The sequence below is a fragment of the Nicotiana tabacum genome, chromosome 22 (genome assembly GCF_000715075.1).
Source record: "Nicotiana tabacum cultivar K326 chromosome 22, ASM71507v2, whole genome shotgun sequence".
Classification (NCBI taxonomy): Eukaryota; Viridiplantae; Streptophyta; class Magnoliopsida; order Solanales; family Solanaceae; genus Nicotiana; species Nicotiana tabacum.
In genome coordinates this window covers 8545589-8571020 of record NC_134101.1, presented here as the reverse complement: position 1 = coordinate 8571020, position 25432 = coordinate 8545589, and the positions used below count along the sequence as shown (strand labels likewise).

Genomic DNA, 25432 nt, shown 5'->3' with positions numbered 1-25432 from the left:
AAGTTTATCTAAGCAATCATTGGCTTTTCCTATTCCTTTTTCACCCAGGTAACCTCTGCCCCTTCGTTCCCACTGTATTTCTTGTGTTTAAACTGAAATGAAACTATTAATTGCCACATTAATATTTCGTAATCTCCAACTGTAAATTCTTAACGGATACATTCTCAAACTTTGTACGTTGTACGTATTTTATTGTTGAATGAATTATTAATTACCATTAACATGATAAAGGATATTTATGATGAAATATTTTTACCTTTTTATACAATAGTTTAACTATAATAAGAAATTATTTATTTATTTACGGAGGGTATAAAAGTTCACTATTTTTTTATGAATATTTTAATAATTTAACTTTGACTTAGAGTTTTCCACTTATAATATAGTATTAAAATATAGTATATTGATAACACGCAGTAATACATTTCTTTCTCTCCTGTCCTGAGCCAATAGCTTTTCAATTCTGCGAAAATAGCAAAATTAGGGTTTTAATTCTAGTTCAAATTAGACGAAGCCCACGGTAAATTGCCAAGCCCTAATCCCTAATTTTTTCTCTAAATTGATTATTGCTTCAGGAGCATTTTCAATTGGAGAGCAGACGAGATTCGTGCTCCGCAGAATCATAATTTACCTATTGGATTTCTCTCCGCTTGATCGAGTAAGCTCGTCCTCATAGTTAAGAATTTGAATTCTCTGTATAATGATATTACTCTTTAAATTCTGGGATCAAGATGTTCGATTGATATCAAATGTGTGAAATTACGAAATTTTGAGTACAAATTGTAATGCATCAATTGATTGTTTTTGTGTTTATTTTTTTGTGTTAACTGAAGTTGGTTGTTTTAACTGGTAATTATAACAACAACAACAATAACAACATGCCCAGTATAATCCCATAAGATAGCGTGTACGCAGACTTTACCCCTAACTCGCGGAGGTAGAGAGGTTGTTTCCGAAGACCCTCAGCTCAAGGACAAAATGAAAAGGAGCAGTAGCAATAAGCAATAACGATATATAAACAATAGCGATATAGTGAAATAACTTAAACGAAAGAAATAACATGTAGGAATATAGCTCTACGAAAAAAAAAAGAAAAAGAAAAAAGACTACAAGACTAATACTACTGCCACTAGGATGACAAAGGAATACACCCAGCTACCTCTAACCTTCTACCATAATCCTTGACCCCCATACCCTCCTATCTAGGATCATCTCCTCAGTAAGCTGAAGTTTCGTTATGTCTTGCCTAATAAACTCATCTCAATACTTTTTCGGCCTACCTCTACCTCTCTTCATGCCCACCACAACCAATCTCTCACAACTCCTCACGGGGGCATCAACGCCTCTACTCTTCACATGCCCATACCATCTTAACCTCACTTCATGCATCTTGTCCTCCACAGGGGCCACTCCCAGCTTGGTAAATGGAGTTCAAAATTTCATATACAAGTTTATTGAGCTTATAATGTTTTGTTATTACTTTCTCTGGGTGTTTATTGCTGCTGGTGTTGTTAATTTATGTTTTCTTTTACTGTAAGTTGAGTTTTGGTTCTTTTCTTTTTCATTTTTATTGTTCAGTCTTGTCATTGGCAATGGTGAGAGGTCGAAAAGTTTTTTTATGTTGCATTTTTGAAGTAACTGTTTGGAAAAAAACTAGTCTTTAGGCTGATTATACACTATTTATACGGAGATATTGTTCTTAGGGCTGTAGATAACATTGGACGTCATTATGCACTGTTTTTTGGGAGAATATCTTAATGTTGTATCATAGGACTAGTCTGAGTCCGTTTTATATTTCCTTATTATTTACTTCAATTTTCTTTCTGAACTCTGAAGTATCTGTGCAATGGTCCCATTAGAACACCCTATCCACTGGAGTGTAGAGGTAAAGAGATGGGATATGAATCGATCCCTCTGTCAGCCCATATACTAAGTTTTCTCTTCATTTGAGAAGATAAATGCTGTCTTTCTTTCTGGATTTAGTGTCGCTTTTGGCACCTTTTTTCTTTTATTCTTGGTATTCTGGTTTGATAAATAAGGTAGTTTTTCCAGAAAAAGATAGTGACAAGGTTTATGATCTCTATAACTACTTTCATTTTTACGCTGGTGGTATCATGGTGGCATTTCCAGTTCTCTTCTCCAGTGCCATCTTGTTTGCATACTACTTTGAGTACATTGACCTTTGCTGTGCTAGACAGTTCTGGACTTTGTCTTACCTACCGATACTTTCCAGGAAATAATGCTCTACTCATGTACTGGGTGCTAATTGATGGATTCAGATAGCAAGAACTTCGGAAGAGGTGAGAATGTTGCAGTGTTGTACTGCAGGCCGTTGACCTTTTGTGTCTCTTATTGCATCCCTAGGTTTTGAATTGTGATTTAAGGTGAACCATGAATGTATTTTTTTGATTAATATTCTCCCTCAAGCTCCTGTTGGCCGATTAATTTGCTGTAGGGTTTGTAGTCTTATTGCTCTTACTTACTTCAAGGAAGTAAAATTGTTGTTTTACTGGCAATGCTGACTTCTTCTGCTTACAGTGATACAATTGCTTTCATCTATTCAGTCATAAAGGTTGTGCTGCTTCTGTATCTTTGCTCTCTACATGTGAAGTAGTTATTTGTTGGAGAATGATTTTTGCAAGTGTGTTCCAGGCCAGAAAGCAATATGGCCATACGCGTTTTCCCGCAGATTTGGATTGTGTTAGTTGTTAGAATAATGCTCTGGGACTCTGACTTTACGGCGAAGTAGTCATTTCAAATTTGAGGTTCTTAAGAATTTATAGACTGTGGAAGAGTTTATACCTAAGCTTGTGAGGCAAAGCCTAAAAAAAGAGAAATACTCAGCATTAGTTGAATTTTTACATATTCAAGGTGTCAAATGAACATAATCTAGATAGCAGAGGAATTTATAGTATCGCCTACAGAGTGTAGTGGCAGGCTTTACTGTTGTATTACCAGAGACTGCAGATTGCATTTCAACCATTGTGGTATTTTCTTGTTGCATATTCCTTCAAAGATATAGTTGGTTTCTAAAATTCCTTAGACTAATCTCTTGATATTTTGTTGAAGATTAAAAGAAACTGTCAAATTTCAGGCACTTGATCTTCTTTTTAGAATGTATTTGTGTTTAAGAATTATATCTATAGCTTATAACTGTTGTTGGTTTGGTCCAAATATATTTTTAGGGCCAAGAGAACTTACAGGTGCTCGTGACCTTATTAGTCATTTCAAGTTGTTGCCTCATTATGAGTTCTTCTGCAAGAGGTCACTTCCATTATCAATTTCAGATACACATTATCTTCACAATGTGGTTGGAGATAGAGAAATTAGGAAAGGGGAGGGGATGCAGTTGGATCAGCTCACACAGGACACTTCATTTTCTAGAGAGATAAAATCATGCATCCGGCCCTTTGACTTAGATGTCCTTAGAGAAGCCTTCCAACTACGTGAAACGGCTCCAGTCGATTTGTCTCCTGTAAGATATCTGCTTTTGAACTTTAGTGATTTAACTCCATCTATTAAGCTTCTTCTACGCAACCCTCTTATTCCTTTACCCTATTCCAAAAAACAAAAAAAGAAAAGAAAAAGCAACCCTCTTATTCCTTCACGATTTCTGAAGTTGGAGGTTTGAACTGGGTTTCCCTCAAATTTTTCGCTGAAATGTTAGTGTTTTGCCTATTACACTAGTGGCTGATCAATAGGTCTTTCATGGTGTTTGATAGTCTGAGAAAGGCATCCCTACTATAGCTGGAAAATCTAAAAGTGAGATGAAAGACAAGGAGAAGAAGCATAAAAAGCACAAGGATAAAGACAAGGAGAAGGACAAAGAGCACAAGAAGCACAAACATCGTCATAAAGATCGGAGTAAAGAGAAAAAGAAAGATAAAAGTGGCCACCATGACCCTGGTGCTGAGCATTCGAAGAAACACGAGAAGGTCTGCTGCTATCTAACCTCTAATGATTTGGCTCAAAAATGATGATTCTCATGGAACGCTGTTACTGTGAACATTTTCTTGGTTTTATATCCAGAAGTTTAGAAGACCAGTTCAAAGTAGAGCCAACATTTTCTTAACTGAATAGAATCTCTTAAAGCTGACGGAACTAGGATTCTGATCCATTGGCACAAGTTTGATCCATTCCTTTACTGTAAAATAGCCTCAAGTTCGAATTATCTGCAATCTAGTTAATGATATGTGGACTTCGTAATTTTTCTGTGTGAGAATTTGATTCTACTTTTTTTTTGAAGTTCTTGCCCTACTGGTGCTTAGCTATTGAGTTGCATTGTAAAAACCACCGTTGCTGGCTTCAACTCTTATTTGCAACATTTTGGAATTTGGCAATCAAAAAGTCACTCTTCAGTCTTCACAGGATTAAAAGGGATTAAAAAAAACTCACTGATTTTGATCTTTTTTATTATAATGATTTCAGAAAAGGAAGCATGACGAGGAGGATCTTAACGGTGTCCACAAACACAAGAAAAGCAAGGTAAACTCAAAAATATTGAATTATATTATATTTTTTCTTTACTATATTTGCAACCTCGTTTATTAAAAAAAAGTATATCTGAAAACCTTAAAATGTGATCTAAACTCATTGCATGTGCGATCTGATCCCTACACATACATTCACCTTTTACTAAAAGCTCCATCATCTTACATCCTGAAATGTTGCAGCACAAGAGCTCAAAGATTGATGAGATTGGTGCAATAAAGGTAGCCGTCTGAAATGTGCATGTGGTTCTATAATTTATGTTGTCCTCAGATTTCACAGTTGAAAATTTGGATGGTTCCTTTACTTACAATTGTGAAATATCAGAAGTTCATGTCCTGACATATCCCATTAATTGAAGAACTTTATGGTATGAGCTAGTGTTGCCATTTGTATCTTCATTTGAGTGAGGCTGTTCCGTGGAAGTCATGGCTGGTCGGATGAGTCGAACATTTCTGCCATTCATGAGTTCAGCCGGACAGTGTTGGTTTATTTACTTCAAGCTTTATTTTCCTTTTCTGAAAAGTCCACCTTGGGAAAAGAAGGCAGTGATAAAGGAGCAAGTGAGCAACATCTGCATGGCTAACAGATATTCCTGCCTCTTTTGGATATCAAATCAAGTTTTCTTCTCATCGAAGCGAAAGTGGAACCTATCTTATACTCCCTCTGCTTCTTGTTATTTGTTGTTTAATTTTGTGACACACCTATTGAGAAAACCATTATATAGCATTTATCATAAGTGGTATTTCACTAAAGCACCCTAATCTCTTCCTTAAATGAGTAATTAGTGACTATATGTCTTCTTGTAGTAGTAATGGTGGAATTGAAAATGGACTGGAAGCAGTAGCAATGACTGTATGTCTTCTTGGCTTTCTAAAATTACAAATATTTTGGGACAATTCCCCCCCCCCCTTTATGGATCAACATTCAGTAACAAGGTAAAGGAAAGTCTATCTTGGTGCTTTTTAACATTAATGGAGAAGCTTGCGGTTAGAGATTCATCTTCATCCAGCAAAAAGATGGAAGAAATATGTGTTGATGGTGCCTTTTTATTTATTTATGAAGAATATGTGTTGAGGGTGCTTGGGTGCTCCCTCAAACTCCTTTCAATCAGTTGGATATGTGATCATGGAAGTGTTTTAGAATCGCTGTCCTTGACAATGTCTATCTGTGTCGTAAGATGAGCATAAGATGTAAACTTTTGCTATGATGTTCTGAATGTGCTCTGGAGAATAGAGGTGAAACTGGCCAAGGCTAGATGAAAAGGATGGGAGTTTAAGCCTTGCTGGAGCACAGGTGAATCAGTAAACAAGAAAAGCATCAGAAGCAATCAAATGATATGCCAAACACAGAGGTATAAATGTACTCTTGTTGTTTATTATTATTATTTTGGCACATTGAATTCAAGTAGTACATCATCATGTCCTTCATTTGCAATGTTTCTTGATCCAGTTGTCATATGTATGTGTGTGCATAATATTAAACATTATCAGTTATGTGTCATTGAATCCTCTGACAAAGCTGTTTTTAAGCAAGTAAATGAAGTGGACCAGCTGAAGACTAATCTGGAATCAGTCCCAACTACTAATGGCTACTACCGATGGATTTTCAAAATATCTTTCTCCCATAGTATTTCTGTATATGCAGCACTCTGGGCTTTATAAGAAAGAGAACTTGTAAGGTTTTGTATTTATGTGTATAAAGGCTAAATAGGACATGTTTGATGAGTATTCAATATCTGAATTTAGAACGATTTGCATTAGATGAAAGATGAGACTTTTATAAAAAAAAAACAAGCTTCCTCTTCAATCACTGCACCATTCTGAGTTTTCACCTTAAACCAGTTTCTGTAATGATCATCTGTTCCCGTGCAATTAATGATTTTAGAGTTTATTTTATTTATGACATATGCTGCTTGATGTTGAACACATGTTTTGCTTCGCCTGGAAGCACACTATTGGAATTTTTTTTGATTGTAATACACACTATTGGAAATTGAAAAGCTACTAGAAGCGCACTATAGGAAATTGTAAAGCTATTTTCGGTTTCTATATTAGGAAATATGCAAGTCCTTCGATCTTCTTATACTTATTCGATATATATTCTGTTATGGAATTGAACGATTCCTGTGGGCTGATGTTCCTTCACGAAGTAATTTTCCAATCCTAAATTTGGAGTTATGAAATGAAACATTGGTACTATATGGAACTATAATTTTCAGTGCAAGCAAGGCAATTGAAGAAGTAATAGGAAATGGGTAGTATCTGTAATCTTCTTCTGTTATTGGGAGTTTTACTACTTTCCGTCTTTGTCATGTATGATGTGCCATGTTTATTTGATGTATTGTTACTGCTGTTGATATCTTCTTGGTTATATCAAGGGAAAAAAAGACGAAAAACTATCTACTTGGTTATTTTAACCAAGAGCAGAGCTGATCATTATTTTACTGTCTGCATTATGCATAATAAATCATTTTTTTTCCATGCAGAATAGCCTCTGGACTAATTAAAGATTGACAAGAAGGTGTGGATTTACTGCAAGGTAGAAGGTCATGGAAAGAAACCTCCTTGTATCAGATATTAGGGCTTGCATATAATCGCCAATGACGGTGAGAACCTCGATTCTCGTCAGTCTTAACAACTTGATGCATGGTATTGTATTATTGTATGTAGTGCTCTGTTCTCTAGGCTTAGACTTGACTATTTGGAGCTTTGGCTAATAAGAAGAGAAGGTTGAAATTTGTGCTGGTCTGGGCTTCTGTCATTTGTCGTCTCCATTGAGCTTGAAGTTGACTCCTCGTCAGCATTAAGCATCCACAGACAAAGGGGGTATGTTAATGAGGATGTGGCTATATGTATTACATGACAAATTCTGATTGTTAGGAATGGAATTTCTTCTTGTATGTTACTAGGATTTTATGAGATGAAGTAACTCTCTCCTAGATGAAAGTATGAAACCAATGTCAATGTTTCATGCATTTATTTTAGCAGCATTGGGACTTCAAAGAGCTACATTAATGTTCCTAGTGATCAAGGTGTAAAGTTGTGACACTTCTGTTCAAACCCTGGACTAAAATATAGCCCTCCTGCAATGTATGACTTAGTTATAAAGTTGAACATTTGTTTAGTCAATTTTCATTATTATGAATTTCTGAATAATGAAAAGTCACTTCTTGAATCACCGAATATTCCTATTTTCCATTATACCAACCAATCCATTCGAAAGGTTAGAAATCAACAAAAGAAAAAGTAAGTGGACCTGACCTACAAGTTTATATAAATAGGCAAGGTAGATGTTTTAGGCTAAGCTTTAGGCACTTGCTATCAGCTTGACAATTGTCTGATTAGGTTTCAATATTTAATTGAGGTCATGTTTTGTAATGAAAGTGCTCCAGATCGGCTAAATCAACACACACGAAGAGTTTTGGATGCTTATTTTGCTACTCCATCTGTATGACTGAAAAAACATGGCTCTCCAGTTTGTGCCCTTTGACAAGAAAAAGGGAGAGTATTTGCTAGGTTCTGATTGGTAGGTATAAAGTCGTGTTTCTTATTGGCAATGTAAATGAACCTTTCAGATGAGCTTCATTAATCTTCAAGTTTTGAATTTCTTCTTGAGTGCTATGTGGAAAGACATCATATGTCAAGTTTTATGAAGATGGCAACTTTCAGAAGGTTTGAATAGTTCCAAACCCATGACTTTCTTTCAGCAGTGAGCTTATGAATTTAAGCTAGATAATGCTTTCCTTGTGCGGACAGAGAAGGTTCCGAATTTAACTGTTTCCAGAAGATTATGGCATCAGATGTAATTTGATGTGTCTTTCTGCATGATCATTCTAGGAGGGACTAGGGAGTAGCATCAACTTGGCTAAAATCTGATATTTAGTTGAACGAATGATGCCATTGGTCCAGAATTTCATAATTGTGGTGGTTCTTTGTTTCTGTCAAAAACCAAAATTTGAGGAATGAATAATAATGAAAGGAGTGGTATTGTTGATGTAGGTGCGATGTATGTAATTTGGTATGTGCAGGTTAAGTAGGAAGCAGAAGCATCTGATTTTAGGCTGGAAGAGTATGTAGTGACAAGTGACATCTGGAATCCAAAATTATTTATGTCCGTTGGCACATTGCATGCATATATGGAGGAATCAAAATCATTGGCAATGTCGCAACAAAAATAAGACGTTTCTTGGTTTTTTGGCTTATAGATCCACTATACCAAAAATAGTGGGGGAAGTGCACAGATAACCACTTATTAGAGATGTCTTTATTTTTTAGTCACTGTTTTAAATGTATTTACTCTTTAGCCAGCGCTTAATAAATTTTTACCCGCCGGACAAAACTACCCCTGTGCTAGACATAGGTGGTGTAAATATTAAGGACATGGTGTCCTTAACTTCATGAATGTTGTATAAATATTTAGGACAAAGTGTCATGTATTTGCACCTTCTGCTGCTAAACTTTAGGACATCATGTCCTTAACTTCATATGTGCAGTGTAAATGTTAAGGACATGGTGTCCTTAACTTCATGTGTGCAATGTAAATGTTAAAGACATAATGTCCTTAACTTGTATTTGCACCTCCTGTTGTTAAATTTTAGGACATCATGTCCTTAACTTCACATGTGCAGTGTAAATGTTAAGGACGTTTTGTCCTTAACTTCATGAGTGATGTGTAAATATTAAGGACAAAATGTCCTATATTTGCACATTCTGCTGATAAACTTAAGGACATGGTGTCCTTAACTTCATATGTGCAGTGTAAATGTTAAGGACATGGTGTCCTTAACTTCATGTGTGTAATGTAAATGTTAAGGACATAATATCATTAACTTGTATTTGCAACTTCTGTTGTTAAACTTTAGGACATCATGTCCTTAACTTCATATGTATAGTATAAATGTTAAGGACATGGTGTCCTTAACTTCATGTGTGCAATGTAAATGTTAAAGACATAGTGTCCTTAACTTCATGAGTGATGTGTAAATGTTAAGGACATAGTGTCCTTAACTTTATGAGTGATATGTAAATATTAAGGACATGGTATCCTTAACTTCATATGTGCTGTGTAAATGTTAAGGACATAATATCATTAACTTGTATTTGCAACTTCTGTTGTTAAACTTTAGGACATATGTCCTTAACTTCATATGTGCAATGTAAATATTAAGGACATGATGTCCTTAACTTCATATGTGCAGTATAAATGTTAAGGACATAATATCATTAACTTGTATTTGCAACTTCTGTTGTTAAATTTTAGGACATCATGTCCTTAACTTCATATATGCATTGTAAATGTTAAGGACATGGTGTCCTTAACTTCATGTGTGCAATGTAAATGTTAAGGACATAGTGTCCTTAATATTTTACACATCACTCGTGAAGTTAAGGACACCATGTCCTTAATATTTACACACCACTCATGAAGATAAGGTAAAAAAGACTTTTCGTATCAATTTTAATAGAGTAGTGATTATTTTTGTTCAACATTAAAAACACTGGCTAAAAAGTAAATACCACTTAAAAAAGTGGCTATACCACGCCATTTCTGACAAAAATAGTCCAATAGATACATCTACGACATCTAATATAGAGATGTCCAATATGGGGTTACAACTTACTACTTTTCATTTGAACATGAAAGCAAGATCTACCCCCCCCCAGCCCAACCCCTGCACCTCCCCCAACAAGGAGGAAAAATGGAGAGGAAAATGATGATAGAATTTCAAGCTCTTCATCTTTTCCATTTCACTATGTGTTGTGGATGGTTAAGATCCGTAAGGATTTCAGGTTCGAGTCCTGGGGATAGAGAAGCTCCTATTAATAGGAAGCGGTTCCTCCTTAATGAGCTCTATGCGGCGCAAGTTCGAATTAATCAATCAAGTAAATTTTCAATAGCAAGTGATTGGAGGAGAGCTTTGGATCAACAGTAAAGTTATTTTCATGTGACTTATAGGTTACTGGTTCGAGCCATGGAAGCAATCACTAATACTTGCAGTAGAGTAGACTATCTATATTATATCCTTGGATTGCGGCTCTTCCCGAATCCTGCATGAATCTAGAATACTTTATGTATCAGACTACCCTATTAAAAGTGCTTTTTTTAGTTCTCTTGCGAAAGCCTCTTTCATTGAGGTGAGCTAAGGGATAGTGGTGGTACCTTTGGACCCTTTTTGCTTTGTCTTTTGTTGTCACCTTTCCATTTTCATAATTCTAGAGACTTGACATTAACAAATATGTACATTAATTGGATAATGGACACCCATTTTGCGAATTGTATAGAACTTCACTAAATATTTACTCATTTTGTTTCCCTGATTTGGGTTTGCCTTCGAACTTTATTGAGTTTTTTTGATGGATGTAAATTATAGAAAAATGATTAAACAACAAATATTCGCACTAAGCAAGGGAGGTTTTTCTTCATCAAATAAGTAATTAAGCATATCATTTGCATAATTAAATCATTATTAACGCCAGATACTCAATGCGATAAACAAGTGGGATAATGATATAGTATTTGTTTTTCCAAAAGGGTAGAGAACAGACAAATTCAAGGAAAAAGAAATGGAACTGGTGGAGAAAAAGGAAAGAGAATCTCCATTAAAGCTCTTTTTTGTGTGTGTTGTTTGGGGGGGGGGGGGGGGGGCGAAGTACTATTTGACATTTTATAAAGGATTTGCTTTATATCACAGATGATGTAATAACTTTTTAAACAGTCAATACAATTTAACATATTATAAAAAGTTATTTGCCTCATTTTTTAAATGTTCAAATTATTGTGAATATATACTTTAATTATGTTTCTCTAAATGTTTAAACTTTTATTGGACACTGAAACTTGTGATTTTAAACACATTATAGTATTTGCATGTTTATAAAACTTTTGAAACTTGTAGTTAATATGTTTGTGTGACTATAAAAAATTGTAATCAAAAATAAAATTGAAGTTAATAGTTTTTTTCAAATATGAAATACTACTTATTAATTTTGTTTTAGAATAGATTAAAAGAAAATATTAGTATATAAACTGAGATAAATGGATTAATACTTTATTTATTCCCAAACATTAGTTGTTTTAGATTTCTAGCAAACTAAATTTATTCTAATAAGTTTAATGATTTAGGAAAACAAAAAATATTTTTTTTACAAAGTCACCCTTACATCTCCGAGTGGCGAGTGGTGTTACTTATGTGATACGTTTAAAAAAGAGAAAAATGATAGTTTATATAAATATTCTTATAATTTTTTTTTTTGGTAAATAAAAATTTATTACCAAAATTCAGGTGTAACTACGGAAAAAAAGAAGAAGCTAATAGCATGTTTGGTCAAGTTTCTTTTGAGGCAAAATCGCTTTTTTTGGTCAAATGTATTTTTTTTCTCTAAAATTAAGGTGTTTGGCCAAGTTTTTGAAAGGAAAAAAAGTGTTTTTGAGGAGAAGTAGAAGCAGTTTTGGAGAAGCAGAAAAAAATAGTTTCTCTCCAAAATCACTTTTTTGAAAAAAGAATTTGAGAAAAAACATACTTAGAAATAATTTTTTAAAGCTTGGCCAAACACTAATTACTGCTCAGAAGTACTTTTTAAATTAATAAGTCAAACACAAAATATTTCTCACTAAAATTAAACTTTTTTCAAAATAAACTGATTTTTGAAACTTAGAAAAAGAAGACCACTACTGGACAACAAGTCCCAATAGCAATCACAGAACTTCAGAGGCAACATAACCTATAAGCTGTTCATATCTGCAAACTAATAGAGGGTAGAAATTTTATAGTTAATTATGATTATTAAAGTATATTTATTAAAGAGTACAATAAAACTAGATATTACTCTCTCCTGTTTACAATAAGTGATCATTTTATATTTTTAGGAATTAATTTTATTTTTTCAAAATTTATTTTTATTTACATAATTAGTAATAAGTAAGAATGAGGGATAATAAATGCTTTTTAGCCTAACATGGACCTACAAACCCTCGGACACATTCAATTTAATTATTGGGTACTTTGTTTTGTCCGATCCAAAAAGTCTTAGATGTAAAGTTATCTAATAGAACAAGTTTTGGTTTTGCAACTTTAACTTTGTAATTGGGCAACTCAATTAGCACACTTTAAAGAACGTGTAATACTAGTATCTATAATTTGGTCGAAGAATCTTATTACTGTGTGTTATAATAGTATCAACTAGTAAGTACTATAAAATAACACTTTCTTACTTTATGGTTAAGTTTGAATTCTACAGTAGAGCTCATATGATCAAACCCAAAAACCATTTAAAGAATGGATCCCTTTAAAGAACATATGATGCTCACATTACTACTAACAATAACAACGTAATCAGTATATTTTTACAGTGTAAGATCTCGGAGGCCAACATAATGTGTACACAAATATTACCCTTATCTTGTGGGCAAAGACGTATCTAGAATTTAAATTTAATAGGTTTAACTATTAAGATTTAGGATTAAATTCATTGTAATGTTAAAATTATGGCTATATTTGCCCCGTTGATGGGGTTAAAAAATTATTTCTGATAGAACCTCGGCTCCAGAAAAAAAAATTCTCCTAGATTTGTAAAAAAAAAAATAGTAGTGAAGAAATCATGTTGAAGATGTTCATATTCCTATAGATAAAAAATGGTTTACTAATATTGATAACATAAAAAAAAAAAATTATACTATCTATACAGTTTAATTAGTGATAACATACCATATACCATTTTTACTACGTTATTTATTAATATTTATAATAAAAATTATCTATAATTAACGTATAAATAACGTAACTGTGTAAATATTTACATACAAATAATAATATTTACATACCAACGGCAAAACTTAAATCCTAGAAAAAAATGGGTTAATTATTCTCTTTGTTTCCCTCGGTATTGGTGAGTCATCTACAAACACAATGTGTAGTATTAGTTTATATACCTACTGTACGTGGGAGGTGATTTTCTGTTGATTTAAATATGGAGTAATAGTAAGGAGAGCATTAATATCTATGGAGTTTAAAATAATTGTTAAATCATTGTCGGCCACATTCTTATGTATAATATTACCAAATCAGTCAAATGATGCTTTATTTAAAAAATTATTTATGATACTATTGCTGTCTAATACTAACTAGGAGTATATTACTTTTATTCATTCATAATGCAATGGAAGTATAGAATCATGCAGCGCAACATCCAGTGTTATACAAACCCCTATTGCCTTTCTCGTTCTATATATTAGCAAGACTAAGAACTCGTTTGGTACGGCTAATTAAAAATACTGAAAATGGCCAAATATATCTCTCTATTTGGAAAAAGGTTTGAATATATCTTTCGTTATACTATAAGTCCAAATATACCTCTGCCGCTATAATTTGGGTTCAAATATATTCCTCATTTAAACAGAGGGACACGTGTCATCGTCCTGTTGGACAATTCTAAATATCTTCTAATTAATTAAAAAGACTCATACTCATAACCATACCCATTATCCATACCCGAAAAATAAATTTTTTAAAGTAATATTTTTGTAAAAACTGGAAAAAAAAGATTCAACAAAATATTTTTATTTTTTTTAAAACTAATATCCCTGTAGTCCACTGCTTTATGAAAGTCTTTTTTTTTCAGTTTGTAAAATATTTTTTTTTCAATTTTTACAAAAAATTGCTTTATAAAATACTGAAAAATATTTTTTGTAAAAACTGAAATATTTTCAGTTTTTTTTCAGTTTTTACAAAAAATAAATTTTAGTTTTTTTTTAAAGCATTTTTTTAAAAAAAAAACTAAAAAAAAAATCCTATGCGATGTGAATCCGGATATTGTCGGGTTTTAATATGGGTATCGAATACCGAAGGGGAAATAAAAAAAGTAATAATGGAAGAAAGACAAACATAAATATCTACTTACTTCCTGTGTAAAAGGTGTAACTGCTGCAGGAAGTAGGACAAGGTAGCAAAAGCAATGGGACAGACAACATTGATCAAAGTCCGAATCATTGAGATACGAGAAAGGGGCCACTTATAAATTACTCCCTTCTTATTGTATTTTAATTTGATTGTACACGAAATTAAAAAAAATAAATAAATAAATAAATTTTATCTTCTTAAACTAAAGATATGTAGTACTGTACATCAAAATTTCTTCGAATCTTGAGATCTTAAAAATGCTATATAAAAAATTGGAATTAAAGAGTTATTAAGGGCCCGGCCATAAAAATTATTTTACTTTTTAGAAATAAAAATTATTTTTTTTTGGAATTAGTATTTGACTTAAATTTTGAAATTTTTCGAAAATTTTAAAAAATCCCAAAAGGAAGAAATTATACTTCAAATTATTTATAAAAATTCAAAAATAGCTCCAAATTGTATTTATATCAAAACATAACTTTAATTTTTAAATATCATATTCACTTAAATTTTTTTTACTTTTTTCAAGAAATTCAAAATAAAAAAAAAATATTTTTTTGAAACATAATAAAAAAGAAAATAAGACGCATAAACATATTTTAAAAAAAGTAATACATATAAATTGAAATGGACTAATAGCATTATAACTCACACAGAGTTGCAATCACAACAACATGCAGCAGAAAGTAATGTATTACTATCATCATTCATTCAACAGCGGAATATTATTAGCTGGATACACCAACATTACCACTGTCCTCAAATTGGTCCATTCTTCTAGGAATACTACGTACTTTTTAATACTACAATAATAATTACTCCATAATCTCCTTAATTTTCTACCTTTTCACACACAAACACACTTTTTTCTCTCTTCTTCTCACTCTCTCTTTTTTCAACAGCCATGCAAATTTTAATGCTAATCTCCTGTCCTTTTTTCCCTACTGTAAACTCAGTCCACTCCTCCCTATGCATCTTGTCTTCTTCAACTAGTAGCAGCAGTTTTCATTGACCAAATACAAAAAAAAAGCAAAGCAGAGCAGAGCATTTGTACACAACAATGCTTTTACCTTACCATAAAGTTTTCATATTTTTCTCTTTTTGAACAACTTGTTCTTCTTCTTGATTCTTGATTCTTGATTAAGTGCCATTTTTTTTATTTAAGAAAAAAAGCATTTTGTATACTACAATGGTGTTTCCCTTCTTCTTCTTCCTCCTTTTCCTTTTCTGCTCAACTCACTGTATATCATTCGCCGCCGTCTCCGCCCACAACCGCCGTGTTCTCCACGAATCCTTTTTTCCAATAGACTCACCACCACCTTCTCAACCCCCCATACCTGCTCCACCAGCCCCCCCTACCCCCTACCCATTTCAACCTTCAACTCCTGATAACAACAACCCCTTCTTCCCCACCTACCGCTCTCCACCACCCCCACCTCCCCCACCCTCCCCTTCTTCACTCGTTTCATTTCCTGCTAATATCTCTGATATTAACCTCCCAAATACCTCCAAATCTAAGCATGTTTCCTCTAAGCTCATTATCACTGCCATTACTTGTGTTCTTGCTGCTATCATTGTTCTTTCCATCGCCATCTGTTTGCACGCAAAGAAAAGGAGGCGCCATTTTAATGACCCAAAAACACAAAGATCCGATAATAGCAATAGACTGAATCATGGTAGTAGTAAAAATGATGGTAATACTAATAATAGTATTCCTAAGCTTCAACAACCATCTCAAACTAGTTCAGAGTTTCTCTATTTGGGTACTATTGTCAATTCACATGGCGGCATTAATAGTGGTAGTAACCCTGATACAGCTCCATCTTCGAGAAAAATGGCCTCCCCGGAGCTCCGTCCACTTCCGCCGTTAAATGGACGGAATTTAAGTCAAAATTACAGGAATACCCGTAACGATGATGATTTTTACTCTACTGAGGAATCTGTGGGTTATATAGAGAGCTCTTTTGGAGCTGGATCATTGTCAAGGAGAGATTTTGCTGCTGTTGAAGTGAATAAATTTGTCGGGTCGAGCTTGTCGGGTTCGGATTCATCCTCGAGTTCCGGGTCGGGTTCCCCGAACCGGTCTGTATCTCTGAGCATTTCGCCTCCGGTGAGTGTGAGTCCAAAAAGGGAAAGTTGTTCAAGACCTAAGTCACCGGAACTGATCGCCGTTGTGACCCCTCCGCCACCTCAGCGTCCACCTCCTCCTCCACCTCCATTTGTACATGGGCCTCAAGTTAAGGTAACTGCAAATGAGAGTCCAGTATTAATTTCTCCTATGGAGAAAAATGATCAAAATGTTGAGAACCATTCTATTGAGAAAAATGAGGAGAAAAGTGAGGAGATACTTAAGCCAAAGTTGAAGACTTTGCATTGGGATAAAGTGAGAGCAAGTTCGGATTGCGAAATGGTGTGGGATCAACTGAAATCAAGCTCATTTAAGTATGATAATATGAACTCTTACTACTGATTATATTGTCATTATAGATATTCATTAACTTTTTTAGTGTAAGTTGAATTGAGCTGGTTTATATCTTCAGGTTGAACGAAGAGATGATAGAAACATTGTTTGTTGTGAAGAATCCAACTTTGAATACAAGCGCAACAGCTAAACACCTTGTTGTTTCCTCAATGAGTCAAGAGAATAGGGTACTTGATCCAAAGAAGTCACAGAACATTGCAATTTTGCTGAGGGCTCTAAATGGAACCACAGAGGAAATATGTGAAGCCCTCTTAGAAGGTATACTTTGGTTCTAACATTCTTTGAGGAGTTTAATTTTTGATAGTGTAAAATAGCTTTTACACTATCAATATACCTTAATAATGTAGAAGGGGAGCCTTGGCATAACTGGTAAAGTTGCTGCCATGTGACCAAGAGGTCACGGGTTCAAGCCGTGGAAACAACCTCTTGCAGAAATGCAGTCTAAGTCTGCGTACAATAGACCTTTGTGGTTCGGTTTCTCCGGACCCGCGCATAGCGGGAGCTTAGTGCATCGGGCTGCCCTTTACATGTAACCGTTCGTAAAAAGTGGGGTTTGTTACCTGATAAGTAAGGCAAGTTACGTTACGCTACAGGATAAAATACAATAATGTTAAAATCTTTACACTGCCATTGTATATGAGTTGAATCCTCTTTGAATTGAAAATTAAGAGCTGAAAAATGAGAGGAACGATCTGCCAAAAACCTTCTGCTAAGTACTGACTGCAGCATAATCACTCAATTTATATTCGCTTTGATTTTGAACAAATGGTTGTATTTCTGAATAATATACCCAATTAAAATACATTGCTCTTATTGTAGTAAACTAATATAATGTGTTAAAGGTTATGCTCCTTTGCTCTTAAGGCTTTCATGGTATTCATTGTTAGGATGCATCATCTCACTTATAGTGGAAAAGCCTTGTAGTATATGGATTCCGAAACCAAGTTAACAAATTTACCTTCAACAAATTTACTTTGATGGTTTGATCAATTGGCAGAAGTTCTAACATGTCAACAACTTTGCCTTCGATAATTGTTCTTTGATGGTCTCATCAATAGGCAGAAGTTAAAGTGTATTTACACATAATTAAGTGTGTATGTAGGAGAATAGAGTGCAATAACAAATTACATCTTCTGTTCAGGAAATGCTGAAAATATTGGGACGGAACTCCTTGAGATTTTATTGAAGATGGCTCCATCCAAAGAGGAGGAACGTAAACTAAAAGAATACAAAGATGATTCTCCATTCAAGCTTGGCCCCGCGGAGAAGTTTCTGAAAGCAGTGCTTGATATACCTTTTGCATTCAAAAGGATAGATGCTATGCTGTACATATCAAATTTTGATTATGAGGTTGACTACCTCGGAAATTCATTTGAAACTTTAGAGGTAATTATTTTAAGCCATCATCAGTTTCTACTTGTCATTGATTATCTATTCACGAGAAGAAATTTGATTTTGATCAGAAGAAAACTTATGTAAAGTATTGATACTCAACATTAACAACTTAAAGAAGCAAACAATTATGTATGTTGAAAAATCAAACTCTGGAAATATTAAGCATTATATTATTTTGGAGGAATGATTGTTTAATGTGTTGATCTTGTGACTTGTACCTGTGAGCATTTCTGAATTCAACTAAAAGATAAATATTGTTTGGGAATAATCCTATTAGCTTGATATATCTGCTGTTGCCGTGTCCCTATTTTAAGAGATTAACTGCTAAATATTGGACTTCGGAGTAATCATGTATAATGATCTGAAACAGCCAAAATTTTATTCTCCCTTGTTAACAACTGCCTGCTAATAGAGTCATATTTTTTTTAAATGAAAAGAGTTAATAGTTAATTAATTCTACTGTGAGAATACAACTTTTGAACTATGTCCTTATAAAGCTTTCCTATTACAGGCAGCATGTGAAGAGTTGAGAAGTAGCAGAATGTTCTTAAAGCTTCTAGAAGCAGTGCTAAAGACGGGAAACCGCATGAATGTTGGGACAAATAGGGGTGATGCTCATGCCTTCAAACTTGACACACTGCTAAAGCTTGTAGATGTGAAGGGAGCAGATGGAAAAACAACCCTCTTGCATTTTGTGGTTCAGGAGATTATAAAAAGTGAAGGTGCTCGTCTTTCTGGTGGAAATCAGAATCATCAACAGTCTACTACCAATGACGACGCTAAGTGCAAGAAGCTTGGCCTCCAAGTTGTTTCCAACATTAGTTCAGAACTTATAAATGTCAAAAAATCTGCTGCCATGGATTCAGAAGTACTCCACAACGACGTCTTAAAGCTTTCTAAAGGGATTCAAAACATTGCTGAGGTTGTACGTTCCATTGAAGCTGTCGGATTGGAGGAAAGCAGTATTAAAAGATTCTCCGAGTCCATGAACAGGTTTATGAAAGTAGCAGAAGAGAAGATTTTAAGGCTACAAGCTCAAGAAACATTGGCCATGTCGCTGGTGAAAGAAATAACCGAGTATGTCCATGGAGATTCAGCTAGAGAAGAGGCTCACCCTTTCAGAATATTCATGGTTGTTAAAGACTTCCTAATGATTCTTGATCGCGTTTGCAAGGAAGTTGGAACAATAAATGAGCGGACGATAGTTAGTTCTGCTCAAAAGTTTCCAGTTCCTGTTAATCCAAATCTACAACCTGTCATTAGTGGATTCAGAGCTAAACGGCTGCATAGTTCCTCTGATGAGGAAAGCTCATCTCCTTAGTAGCATTATTTGGTCATAACAGGCAAACGCTAGTTTTTTGGTTTTGGCCAAAACCAATGTAATCTATTATATAGGAAGCATAGGAGTTTGCCTTAGATTGTGCAGAACTATTTAGGCATATGTAACTCTTTTATCTATCTGAATTTTGTATTATATTAGATCATTCTATAAGATATTGGGAATTTCTAATTCTTTTGACTCTTCTACGAGATAAAGCAAAAACATTTCTTGAACTGATGAGCTGAACTGACAAAAGAATCTAATAGAAAAACTGTTTATAAGTTTTAAAACTAGACAAAAAGGGTGTCATTGAACTGACAAATGTTAAATTGTGTGAGATTATGCTTGTAAGTAGCAAAAACGCCTTCCAAAATAGAAATAATCAAAGGAGAGAGTAATAGCATTCTCACAGCCTAAATAATAGGAAGGTCCAGCTCAAACCTTCATCAACCAATATCTAAAGCAGTGACAGTTAAATGCACATCGCGTATATTTAAGTCCCTTCAACCTTAATACAAGGATTAAAAAAAAAAAGGACAGTCCTATGCACAAAGTATCGTGCGTTCACGCAGGGTCCAGGGAAAAGCCACACCCCAAGAGAGTGTGATGTAGGCAGCCTACCCTGATACAAGAATCAATAGCTGATTCCACGGCTCGAACCCCGGACCTATGTGTCACACGAAGACAACTTGACTGTTGCTCAAAGGCTTCCCGTCAACCTGAATACAAGGATCTGGAAAAAAAAAAAGAAAAAAAAAAACAGGAGAGGGAGATAGGGACAGAGACATCTAATCTGTATAAATCTCTTCAGCAAGAAAAATACAGAAAAGGAAACATAAATTACATAGTTGGGTAGCTATGAAGAAGGGACTTATAGTAGAATGATTGGATAGGGAACGTGGTATTTGTACAGGAAAGAAAAGATTATGCAGAACAGACAACAACCTACAATTACATAGGACTATGATTCTATATTAATTACTGTATCTTACTTACTCAACCATTATCAATGAACAACAAACCTCTTTTACTTATTGAGCAACGATGAGTTCGTCCAGTTGATGTCCAACATCATCACTCTCTGAAGGCATCATCAAAATGTCATCTTCAGTTGTGAAATGATATCGCTCTCCGATGGCTCTCAGAAACTGGTACACTTCAAACATTGTCGGCCTCTCCTTAGGAGCAGACAACACACACCGACAAGCAACTTTAAGGACCTGGAAAATCTCAGTGTCATAACCTTTACCAGACAACGAATGGTCAATCGCATCTTGAAGCTTAGATTCACCAGAGAGATTTGAAATCCATTCCACGAGATTTCCCTTAAAGGTCTCGGGAGCTTTGGTGACAGAGGTCGGTCTCTCACCAGTTACTAACTCAAGAAGTACAACACCGAAACTGTACACATCACCTTTTGGTGTAGCCATAAGAGTGCGAGCGTACTCAGGAGCAACATAACCAAAGTCCCCGAATTCTCCATTGACGAAGGTACTCAAATGAGTGTCAATTGGATTCATGAGCCTAGCGAGTCCAAAATCTGATATTTTTGGTTCAAATTCCACGTCCAACAAGATGCATTTAGAACTAATGTTTCTGTGAATAATACGAGGATTGCAGTTGTGGTGAAGCCATGCAAATCCTTTGGCTGCTCCAAGGCCAATCTTAAGTCTCATAGGCCACTCGAGCGTTTTTTCCCCTTCACTCACCGAATGTAGCTTATCGTGCAAGGTGCCATTTGGCATGTCCTTGTAGACCAACAGCCTTTCTTTTTTTGCCATGCAGAAACCTAAAAGAGGAACCAAGTTACGGTGCTTTACCTTTCCCAAAGTATCCATCTCAGATACAAACTCTTTCTCTGAATGTTGAGTATTCTGCAATCTCTTAACCATAAGTGAAGTACCATCATCAAGTACTGCTTTGTAGAAAGTCCCGGTACTTGCTGACCCGATGATATTGCTTTTGCTGAAGTTGTTAGTGGCCTTCATGAGATCACTTAATCTCATTTTTGAAGCAGACTTATCAAACATTGAAAGCTGAAAATAACGCACCTTAAGTCAAGTAAGAAAGCTTGAGCAAGAGAAAAATCACACAACAACAGGTGAAAATTCATACTTCACACTTAACATGGAGGTTGAATGCTTATAAGGAAACATGAATTAATGATTATAAATATGATCACATTGCTACAGTAGAAACAGAGAACAAAAACAACAACCCACTAGAATTGAATTTGACAAATGAACAAAGCGCGAACAGAAATGTCAATAAAGAGACAGTTTATAATGATTCGGCAGAGTAAAAATTCTCACCTGGATTGTCTTGCTACCCTTAATACTCTTCGCCCATTTATTCCCTTCAGGATCTTCTTCCTTTTTCTTCATCCTGGATATCTTTCTCAAGTAGAAGAACGTACAGAGGATCACAAATACAGCACCTAAAGTCACCCCACCAACAGCTGCACCGACGATGATTCCTGTACGGGGTTTCTTGGAAGAACCCTCGCAACGAGTTAACGGATCTCCACAGAGTCCTGCATTATTGGCATAGCTCTCAGCGGGAATAGATGCATTTATGAAATTTGGAACTGGTCCGGTCAATCGATTGTTTGCTACATTAAATGTCTTGAGCCGACCAAGCAGGCCAATTTGTGGAGGAATTTGACCCGTCAACTGGTTGTTGTCAAGTTTAATGTCATTCAAAAAAGAGCAGTTTGCGAGATCCACTGGGATTTGCCCTGATAGGTTGTTGGATGAGAGATCCAGGATTACCACAAAACCTATAATTTTGGAGATATCAGATGGAATACTTCCATTGAGCTCGTTGCTCGAAAGATCTAATGATGTCATAGAGGTACAATTCTGAATACCACGTGGAAACCTTCCCTTAAGACCCATGTCAGGAAGAGTGATACTCAGAACCTTGCTTTCATCCGGATGCCAACACTGAATCCCAGTAAATTTGCAGATGAAACCTTCGGTCTGATTATCGAAGTTCCATGTTGACCCCAAGTAATTTAATGGATCTTCTAATGACTCTTTTACAGATTTCAGACAGTCAATGTCACTTTGAACAGCACAGCAAACATCGAGACTCAAGACCAAGTAGATCAAAATAGAAGCAAGAGTGGTAAGAGCTCTATTATCCAATGCCATGTTGGTGAAAGGCCCGGTCATAATTGCATCAATCGAAGTGCCTAGTTACGCCGTTGAATGAAACATTTAAGATCTCTTTAGACTAGTTCACAACCCCAAACAATGTGAAATGCATTGCAAGTACAAATCCAATTTCTCCTGAGCTACATCCAGAAACCTACAAAATATTGAAGGGGAAATTAAGAACTGCAATGGTGATGAGTCAGTGCTATCAATCAATCAACTATGCCTCAATTCCAAACTAGTCGAGAAAAACTATATGAATCTATGTATCAATCTGCTCTATTCAGTCCCATTTCATATCACTACTAGATAAAATTTGTCTTCTAAGGCATACTAGTGCTTTCCTAGAACTAAGGGGGCAGCAAGTGCACTAAGCTCCCGCAATGCGCGGGGTCTGAGGAAGGGCCGGAGCACAAGGGTCTATTGTACGAAGCCTTACCCTGCATTTTTGCAAGAGGTTGTTTTCACGGCTCGAACCCGTGACCTCCTGGTTACATGGCAACAACTTTCTCATTTACGCCAAGGCTCCCCAAGGCTCCCCTTATGCTTTCCTAGAACTAGGTGTACTCAAATCCCACACTAATCTCTACACGGAAATATAAGTAACCAAAATAAGAAAACTATTCCTCACAGATTTTAAAGAGAAAAACGGCAAACAAAGAGGCAGAAGAGACTTGGCAAGAGAAAAAGCACAATAGCAAGCAGCAGATGCCAGAAAAATTCGCATACTACTACCTCCAACAAAAGAAAAACTTCATAAAAAAGATGAGTTTATAACCTGATATTCTACAGCCGCAAACAGAAATGTTCAAACCTTCAAGATTTAAGTTAAAAAAAAAATAAAAATACTTGACATAGGTAACAACAACAACAATAACAAACCATCACACAAGTGGGGCCTGGGAGGGAGGGTAGGGTGTATGCAGAACGTATCCCTACCCTGCGATAAAGAGTTTGTTTCTGAAAGACCATGCGGATAAAGATGCTGTTTCTCAAAGACGCTCAGCTCAACAAAAAAGCTTACCCAAAAATGATTTTATCTGATCTTCAAGAGCCTACTTGATATAAAACAAAGCCCAACGAACACGGCTCATAGATCCCAGAAAAAGTTGTTAAATCGATGAAGAAAAGAGCAAATTCCAATTCTAGAAAGAAAAGTTCAGAGCTTTTTGACTATGATAACCAAAATTTTAAGAATAATAAACTACTGTCCTTGTTCAAAGTATTCAAAGAAAGGCAATAATACATCAATTAAAGAAACAGTTAGTTATAAATAGCAATAAACAAATTGAGGCTACAAATACTATCTTCAAATGAAATATAAATAACTTTATCCAAAATACAGAATTTACATGATCTTCTACATCCACAAGCACAAAAGTTAACATCTTTAAGAATAAAATTCAAAAAGCAAAAAGCTCTTGATATAAAACAAGACACAAAAAGGGTTCTTTAAATCAAACAAAAAAGGAGCAAAATTCAACTTCAATTACCAGAAAGGAAAGTTCAGAGCTTTATTAACATGACTTTCAAATTTCAAGAATTAAAAGCAGCCAACAACATAATAAAGACACAATTTTTAATTATAAGAATTAAAGAAAGGGTTAGGTATAAATACCATTAAACAAATTGAGCATAAAAGTAAAGACCAAAAAGGTTATAGATGCAATATACTTACTGCCCAGTTGAGGGTATAAAATGCTGGATCTTGAGGGTCAATTAACAGGCAATTTCAGAGAAGAAATATGAAAGGAAAAGAGAGAAAGAAGATTGTATTGGGTCATACAGTTTACTGGGTCAAAGAAATAAAGCTAGTAATTGTTTAACTGTGGGAGCTAAGACCAAAGACTTGCTAAAAATGAAAGAGAAAGAGAGTTAAAACTTAAAATGGGACAGGGGGACGACCTATGGCTTGACTTGCTGTTCATTTGCTGTGGAAAGTTAGTTTTTTCTTTTTTTGGTTTCTCACCAATTTTGGATATTTTCTTTTGGCTCGGCTAATCCCGATATGCACCAATAAATTATACTTTATGACTTTTTTGGTAAGATAATGAATAATTAATTTCGAAAGTAAATTTGATATATCAATTTATTCTGAGATATTAGTTTATTTTTATCCTTATGAGATTAAATTTGATAAAATCACGATATAACTAATTTTGAAATTAGTTATTCCGAGATATTCGTATTATTTTTATCCTTAGGAGATGGTTGAATAATAATCTCGAAATAACTAATTCCGAAATAATTAATTCTAAAATAACTTATTTTCAAATCAAACAATCTCTCTCACAGTAAAGTGTTACCACTAAATATATTTTCTTACTTAGAGATCGAATCTAAATTTTTATTTACAAAAATATATTTATCACTCCAATGCAACATTTTGGTGGCTGTGGAAAGTTAGTGTGAAAGCCATGATTATTTTTTCATCTACTAAAAAGGACCAAATTAATTATTTAGGAAAATGCTAAAATGGAAAAGTTGAATATGAAGAAAAAAATCTAATTTCTGACTTTAGACTATTCTTTTTCCATTTTCACACCTGAACCAAGTACGGATTTAAGTTTGTTTTAACTCAAATGGTCCCTCAAGTTTGAAGGTGAGTCTGTTTTGGCCCTTATTGTATTTTCTTAGGCATATATGATTCATTAAGTTTTAAAAATTAAGCACCTTGGTCTAACTAACAG

At 34.7% G+C, this 25432-nt stretch overlaps 3 protein-coding genes across 11 annotated transcripts; 2 read left to right on the top strand and 1 right to left on the bottom strand.

Annotated features, from left to right (window-relative positions):
- The first annotated feature begins 400 nt into the window (after positions 1–400).
- Positions 401–7604, top strand: LOC107823353 (putative mediator of RNA polymerase II transcription subunit 19b). Of its 7 annotated transcripts, none has more exons than XM_075243983.1 (8): positions 404–658; positions 2234–2300; positions 3186–3475; positions 3723–3935; positions 4429–4485; positions 4674–5842; positions 6982–7096; positions 7176–7604. In XM_075243983.1, exons 2-6 carry the CDS (start codon positions 2270–2272, stop codon positions 4722–4724), a joined length of 642 nt encoding a protein of 213 aa, XP_075100084.1. In that variant the 5' UTR covers positions 404–658; positions 2234–2269; the 3' UTR covers positions 4725–5842; positions 6982–7096; positions 7176–7604. The 7 variants fall into 7 exon arrangements, with proteins under 7 accessions (XP_016505468.1, XP_075100082.1, XP_075100080.1 ...); XM_075243982.1 differs by having other exon boundaries at positions 6977–7096; XM_016649982.2 differs by having other exon boundaries at positions 401–658; positions 6977–7604.
- A 7744-nt stretch (positions 7605–15348) lies between these two features.
- LOC107823352 (formin-like protein 2) lies at positions 15349–19757 on the top strand. The gene is given in 4 exon segments (NM_001326119.1): positions 15349–16828; positions 16927–17126; positions 18010–18254; positions 18775–19757. Coding segments are annotated over 4 exon segments (2508 nt in total). The 5' UTR covers positions 15349–15575; the 3' UTR covers positions 19585–19757.
- A 621-nt stretch (positions 19758–20378) lies between these two features.
- LOC107823351 (probably inactive leucine-rich repeat receptor-like protein kinase At5g48380) lies at positions 20379–24670 on the bottom strand. Of its 3 annotated transcripts, none has more exons than XM_016649976.2 (3): positions 24421–24670; positions 21897–22896; positions 20379–21620 (listed from the first exon to the last, which is right to left on the bottom strand). In XM_016649976.2, the coding sequence occupies exons 2-3, from the start codon at positions 22758–22760 to the stop codon at positions 20616–20618; spliced, it is 1869 nt and encodes a 622-aa protein (XP_016505462.1). In that variant the 5' UTR covers positions 22761–22896; positions 24421–24670; the 3' UTR covers positions 20379–20615. The 3 variants fall into 3 exon arrangements, with proteins under 3 accessions (XP_016505462.1, XP_016505463.1, XP_016505464.1); XM_016649977.2 differs by having other exon boundaries at positions 24361–24483; XM_016649978.2 differs by lacking the exon at positions 24421–24670 and adding an exon at positions 24236–24335.
- Positions 24671–25432: the final 762 nt, after the last annotated feature.